Source organism: Histomonas meleagridis (assembly GCF_020186115.1).
Source record: "Histomonas meleagridis strain 2922-C6/04-10x chromosome Unknown contig_257, whole genome shotgun sequence".
NCBI classification, from domain to species: domain Eukaryota; phylum Parabasalia; order Tritrichomonadida; family Dientamoebidae; genus Histomonas; species Histomonas meleagridis.
In genome coordinates, this window is record NW_027150835.1 from 17,633 (window position 1) to 25,505 (window position 7,873).

A 7,873-nucleotide genomic window follows, 5' to 3' on the forward strand; every position below is an offset into this window, starting at 1 on the left:
TCGCACAGCAAATGTTAGGTAATCGGAAACCCAGTAAATCAACATTAAAAGCATGGATAGCAAATTCAAAGAAAACACGCAAAGTATCAAATTTAACGCCTAAAAATAGGAAAGGTTGTAAGATTACAGAGGAAGTAATCCTATGTGTCATAACAACACTTATGGAGTAACCTCAATGGACTGGGATTCAAAGAACAGAATATCTCAACCTTAGATCAGGTATATTCGAAAAAGGTAGTGGCATTTCAGTTAGATCTGTAAATCGATTGATATCACAGTTGCATTTCCGTGCTAAATCAATCAAATTTTCCCCTCCGGCCAGAAATACAATAGGACTAATGATACTAAGAGCTTTTTGGGCAAGTATAGTTTTGGAAATTGCACGATTATCAAATGTTATATTTATGTTCGTAGATGAGGCTGCTGTAACACTGTTACCAAATACAATTAAAGATAGAGCATTAATTGGAGTAGTTCCTGCTGTAGAAGGAATCCTTGCACAACATAAACTCTCAATTCTCTCCTGTGTCATCCCAGGGTTCGATGTTATAAGTAGGTGGTTCAGAGGAAGCATAAATGGTAACGATTATGCTGTATTTATCCGTGAAGTAACAGATCTTATTAGAAGGGCAGTATGCTCAGGTAGTAATAAGAATTGTATAATTCACGATAACTGTAAGATCCATAAGACATCCGAAACTCAAAGGGCAATTAAAGATATGAAAATCAATGAAATCCCAACAGTACCATATAGCCACCATTTGAATGAGGTCGTTGAAGCATATTTTGGCTTCCAAAAAACGGAAATGGCAAACTTTGATTCTACAGCTCTCATTTTTGATGATACACTGGAAAATGAGATCAAAAAAAGATGGGCTAAAGCAGAAATCAAGCTCACGGCCAAAAAATCAGAAAGATTTTACGCTAAATGGATGGCTATTCTTGAAATGTGCAAAAATGGTCAACCAATCACATCTAAGAGAATAAAATGCAATGAAAGTTTGCTTTCATCCATAAGAAACAAAGTTGTTATTTATAGGTTGAAAGAAGAATCTGAATAATGAATAATAAATCATTTCAAACGAATTTTTTTTATTCCATATATGTGTTATTATTGAAGTTTGCTTAATTTATCACTAATGCAAGTGCAGTTATAGTTTATTTATTTATTTTTCGAAAAAGAGTGAAGTAATCGAAAATTAAAAAGTTATGTGTTGGCATATTTTGATCATTGAAAAAGTCATTTTTCTGAGTCACACAAAATGACTTTTTCAATATATATCTTGTGTTTATATTCGAGTGAATGTTACATGTATTTTTTTTCCTCATTTTTTAGAATGTTATGCGTACCTTAATCAAAATATGCCAACACATAACTTAATTTTGTTTATTCTGAAACAAAAAATTAAATTATATTCAGTTACAATGCTAAATTTTTTTTCCACCCATGGCGTAGACCATGGGTGCATGCACCATAAAAGTATTCATGAAAGTATGAATTTTTCCCATTCCTTAAGGTAATCAAAAATATTCATTTAATTATTAATAATCGATATGAATGTGCTTAGTCATTTATGAAAGTATAATAAGAAAAAAAAGTTAAAAAAGCCATAGAAAAAAATTAATAATTATTGCCTTTTTATTAATGATTTGTTTCTAGACTTCCTCGATATATGTTCACCAAACATAAGTTCTAATGTTTTCCTTCTTTATATATATTCCAGAGATTTATCAAAAAATATGCATTACTCAATATTTGATAAATTATTTAAAATTGGTCAATATATATATATAATTAAATAGAAAAATGTCAATGAAAGACTAATAAATAATTTTGATGATAAACAATATTCAGTAAAAATTCCATTATTAAAATCTGTTTATTGATTAAGAAAAAGTATAGTTCAACATTAATACATTTCAAAGGTAACTCTTAGATGTCTTTTTTGTAATTCTTAATCTTTAATTTATATTGAAATTTACAATTTTTATAATTCATTAATTATTTTCTAGTATAAATATAAATTTTTAATAATAGTAGGGGGGTAAAAAAATATTTTCTATATATAATTTTATTAATATATTTATGAAACAAAGTATTAAAATGAAAATGATAATATATTAGAAATTTCAATGTAAAAAATAATGTTTAATTATTTTATGAAATAGACATAAATGATATGGATATACAGATTAAATCATAAATACAAATTTAATATATAATACTTAATTAATCAAAATAAATTAAAATTTCTCGAAAATATTGATTATCAAAATAAATAAATAAATAAAAATGGATCCATATGAAATAAATAAAGGGATATAGATTTAACTGTATCATTCATATTGAAAATATATAATTCAAAAATCTAAATATAATAACATTAAAAGAAATTTTTACTTATATTATTCATTAGATTAAAGTTAGTATAATATTTTATTTATCGAAATATTTAAGGAAAATTGAAAGAGTATGGAGAAAAATTCATAATATGATTTAAAAAATGAAATTGCTTTTATGTTTGGAATTGCTACTTTTTAAGAGCTTTAACTAGATTGGTACTAAAGAAAAAAATACTTTAATAAGTGACTAGGAATCAAGAAGACCACTCCTTTAAATAAAAGTATATAGTTAATATATATTTTTTTATTCATCAAAAAAAAGGGTAGGATCAGGTCTTTTTGCACACTTCATATATACTATAGTAACAAAATTTAAATTTATTTTTTTTTCTTCACCAAAAAGGAATTAGTTTACTTTAATCGGTTAAATTAGTACATACAACTTATATAAAAAATAATATTTTTTATTAACTTAAAGTTATGATATGAGGGGTTGTTATGAAATATATACCAACTGAATATTATATGAAAATGATATTAATAATTCTATTGGTTCTATAAGTGAAATTTATTGTACGAATAATTTATATTTTCATCTAACTAATCCCAATGATTATCTAAAATTAATTTATTTCAATTCAAGTGTTAAAGATTTTAATGGAGAAAATTTACGATTTAAAGCATTTCGTTTTAATCACGTGTAATGCAATTTTCACAAGTTTTTATTATTTTTTATAATGGGTTTTAGGAATAATGATAAAGGATGAATGTAATATCCGTTGGAAGGCATTTTATAAATCTTTAGAAATTTTTATGGCGAAAAATGTAAAACATATAAATCAATTTTGAGACAGAATATTTTCTCACAAAAATATTTCGAATGCGATTTTTTTCAATGCTATTCAAAAAATCACGCATGATTGAAAGGCATTTTCACTCTTTGAAAACAAGGTATTCAAATTCTGATATTAGGTTGGAGAGTACCTTTTCATCAATAAATTTTTTAATTTTTTTTCCAGTATTTCTGGCTGCTTCTTTTTTACACATGTGTACCATCTATTTTTGCATGAAATCGGATCTTATTTGTTTATATGTTGGGAAATCAATTTCCATCGCGTATAGTTTTTAGAATAGCCTCTTTTGAATCTCTCGCTAATCCTAAGAATCTTGAAATCGACTGCCCCTCCATTTCCAAGCAGAGGCGTAAACGGTCGACGAAACCCGAACAAAGCTTGTTAATTAATTCCATGTCAAGTTAATTCAAACTTTTTTCAAGCAGTTTTTTAAGCTCCTCTACAGTGCTCGGCATTTGTTCAGCTACAATACGCTTCATTATTGCCCATAGTAATTCTATGGGATTTAAGTCGATGGAGTTGGGTGGCCAATCAGTAATCACATCGAGTCGCTCCTCCAGCCAATCAATAGAATCAACAGATGTGTGGCACCTAGCTCCGTCCTTCATGTACACCCAATCTAATTTTTCACGAAGTTCATTCATCCCATTGATGAAATCATATTTAATCATATTTTCTATATATTGCTCAGAGCAACAACTCACTCTTCACAGATTTTTTGAATTACTACAAGTTTGCTCTTATAGTTACATGAAATTACCCCAAAAATCATAATTGACTGGGGAAATTTTACATTTCTTGATATTGAATTTGGAGTATAATCTTTTTTTCTTACCCACACCCATCGATTGTCTTTACCTAATAAATAATTTACATTCGTCCGAAAAGGCAAATTTATCCGAAAATTGTGTCTGTGTTAACATTTTTGAGCAAAATTTTTTTCTTCCATTAATCTGTTCTTAGTTTAAAAGCTGTTCTGTTTTAGGAGGTCGATACTGAAATCTCATTTCGTTTCTAATTTTTGAGACATATTGTAATGAAATTGATTGATGAAAAATATCTTCTATTTGTTGTGATAATTTAACTGATGTTAATGATGCGTCTTGAAGTGTTTTAATTTCGATATATTCTTTTATTTGATTATTTATTACTTGAGGCCTTCCACGTTTTGATTCTTTTGTAATTTCATTCGTTGAAGTAAACTGTCGAATTGTATCACCAACTCGATGAGTTCCAACATGCAGTATGTCTGCTATTTGTTTTTGGCTGAATCCTTGTTTGTGAAGGTTGATTATGTTCTCGACCTTGTTTATCCCTAATAATAAACGGTCTGTATTCAAAAAATTCATAGAGTTTCCTCAATGCCGATTTATTTTCACAAGTTTATTTAAAGGCCCTTATTGTGGATTTAAATTATCAAATTACTTACCAAATAACTCAACTTGTTATTTCCATAATTTAGCTTATGATTCTAAATTTATTGCTAAATTTGGTATAATAAGATCCACAATTAAGGGTACAAAAGTATTATCAATGGACGTTAAATTCAATAACAAATTAATTTATTTCAGAGATACCTTACCAAATCTTACCTGCAAACTTAAATTATTACCTTCAATGTTTGGTATTGAAGGAATCGAAAAAGAATTATTCCCCTACCGTCATTACACCTTAGAACGATTAAAATCTGGGGTAGGGTTAATCGATGAAGCAGGTATTTACAAAGACAAACCATGGGATGAAGACAAATATGTTGAATTCTTTACGAATATCAATAACATCCCTAATTGTCGCATAGATGAAGCCACTTTTAACATGTGGGAATATGCGATATTTTATTGTCGTCAAGACGTTACTATATTACGGGAAGGGTTTAACAGATTCTGCATTGGTTTTCAACAATCATTTAATATTTCACCTTTTAATTATTTATCTATTTCTTCTTTAGCCAATGCTGTATTTACAAACAAAGTTTATTCAGTTAATCAAAATTTATTTCAAGTAGGTGGTCACGTTAGACACTTTTTATCAAGAGCAGTTTATGGAGGTCGATGTATGATTGCTTACAACAAAAAGTGGCATGTCAAATAAGAATTATGTGACTTTGACGCCATATCCTTATATCCCTCCGCTATGGCTCGTATAAGTGTAATTAACGGTCCACCGAAAGTTATTCAAGAAGATCAATTAAATTTAAATTACTTAAACTTCAAAAGATTAATGGTTTAAACCTTAATGTCGACAATAACATAAGTGAAGAAAATCCAGTCACTATGGTCGTCGACAATATAGCCTTGGAAGATCTTATAGTATATCATAATATACGATTCCAAATAGTGAGAGGCTATTATTGGGATGAGGGTTATGATCCCACCATTCAAAATGTAATCAAAGAAATATTCCAAAAACGGGTGGAATATAAACGACAAAATAACCCTCTCCAACAAATATATAAATTAATTATGAATAGCTGCTACGGCAAAACGATAGAAAAGCCTATCAACAAAGAATGGAAGTATTTAAAGAAAGGCGATGAAGCTGATAACTACGCCTCTAAAAATCACTTCCGTATAATTGAACGCATAAAAATTGAAGATTCTGATATAGAATCCTTCAATATAAAACGTCATATTGATAAGCATTTTAACTTATCATTATTAGGCGTTCAAGTATTAAGCATGTCAAAAAGAATCATGAACGAAGTGATGTGCTTAGCATATGACATTGGCTGTAAAATCTTTTATCGAGATACAGACTGAATGCATATAGTAAAATCGGATTTACCTAAATTAGAAACAGCCTTCGAGGCTAAATATAATAGAAAATTAATAGGTAATAATTTAGGGCAATTTCATTTCGATTTTACTAGTGATGATGATAGAAGCGATTTCAACTGCGCAGTTGAAAGCTACTTCATCATGAAGAAAACCTATATCGATAAACTATTATATAATGATGGTGGTATGAGTTTTATGAATATGGCAATAGGTATACCTACTGATACTAGATATATCCATGCGAATCTTGATTATGATGATGGTATCATGAAATTGTATCGTTCTTTATATGATGATAATGAAATCGAATTTAATTTATTATTAGGTACTACTAAATTTAAATTAAATCCTAATTAAACTATCACTTATGTCGAAAAGTTCCCGAGACCACATATGAAAAATGAGACGTTAACAACTATTATAAATAAATAAAAAGTGCAATCGTTATTTTGTATCGTTATTCTGAATTTTTTTGCTTTTGAATGTACAGTTCTATCGTCATTCAAAAAGTGAAAAGTACCGAAATGCTTAACGGTTTTTAAGCGTAACTTTGAAAAATAAATGGTTTTTATTTTATATCTATCAAAGCCTGGCCATGTAAGATTATATCAAAATTGTATGCATTCAATTGACTTCACTGGATAACATGCAAAGGAATGATTGCATCGAGAACGAGGGTGAACGAAAGGTATCCAGCAAATCAACCATAATATCTGAGAATAACATAAGTCCAGTTTGTGTTTTTGGTAACGTGGCACAATGGGATAATTTGGACATAGTGCCCCCCGGTGGAAGCCAAAGTAGTACTGTTGAAAGTGGAAACAAAATATTTTACCTCGTTAAAGCATATATTATTAGTTATGAGAAAGAAGTAAAAAAGTATTCAGCATAATGAAGGCTAGAGTTCTGTTTAGGTTTCGACTATGTCTTCAAACTAATGAGCAAAGATAGACGAGTGAAAAAGTTTCCTGCAGTACCCTATGAAGAATTGAGGCAATGCTTCATTGATTCTGATCAAGAAGAATTAATGTCTCCGTCCGAAATGTTTCCAAGACCGAAAGACGATGAAGAAAAAACTAGGGGACGTCCGCCACTCTCACGCAAATGCCATAAAAAGGAATGAGCTAGGAAAGCTCCTCAGTCATTTATAAAAAAATGACTTAATCAATTTTTATATTATTTATATAGGGTGTTCCACCCCAACTGTAGTATCTCACTCATTTTTCAATTTTTTTCAAATTTATCGATAAAAATGAAATGTTCATTAAATATACTCCATTTGATGTGATGAAAGTTTGGGATGTACATAATAAAAAATTGGCAGTATATAAATTTAAACCAATTTGCCAATATTTGAGCCTAGAAAATGTAGTACATATGTGTAAAGACTTGAATCTCAATTAAGAGGGGCACCACATGCACATGTACTACTATGGTTGAAAAACTCATGATAAATTGATCAAATTGATAATTTATTAAGTGCGCATATCCCGAATATTGGTTTTTCACCAATATTGAATCAATACGTCACTGGAAATATGATACATTCTTGCATTCCAACAGAACGTTTCAAAAATCCACAACATCCTTATTGCAAATAGGGTTTTCCCAAACCTGTATGTGACGAAACAGTTCTTGATTCAAATGGTTAATATCATTTGAGGATAAACGAAAATGAAAAGCGAGAGGTGGAATATAATCCACTTTCATTATTGTTGTGGATAGGTCATTTTCATCTAATGTTCTTAAAGACAGTAGAAAATCCAGATAAGATTTTTTCAACTGTACACTATGTTCTCAAATATAATATGAAACCAGAATCTGCATATGAAGTAAATTTATCAGTAGGAAATGCAGTGTTCGCTTAAACATATGCTCACGCGGCATTCATCACTTACC

At 29.3% G+C, this 7,873-nt stretch overlaps 1 protein-coding gene across 1 annotated transcript; it reads left to right on the forward strand.

Annotated features, from left to right (window-relative positions):
• Positions 1-338: 338 nt before the first annotated feature.
• On the forward strand, positions 339-1,061 carry GO595_004230 (uncharacterized protein; the record flags this gene model as incomplete). The annotated part of the gene is made up of 1 exon (XM_067917339.1): positions 339-1,061. The coding sequence occupies one exon, from the start codon at positions 339-341 to the stop codon at positions 1,059-1,061; it is 723 nt and encodes a 240-aa protein (XP_067775603.1).
• Between the last annotated feature and the right edge of the window lie 6,812 nt (positions 1,062-7,873).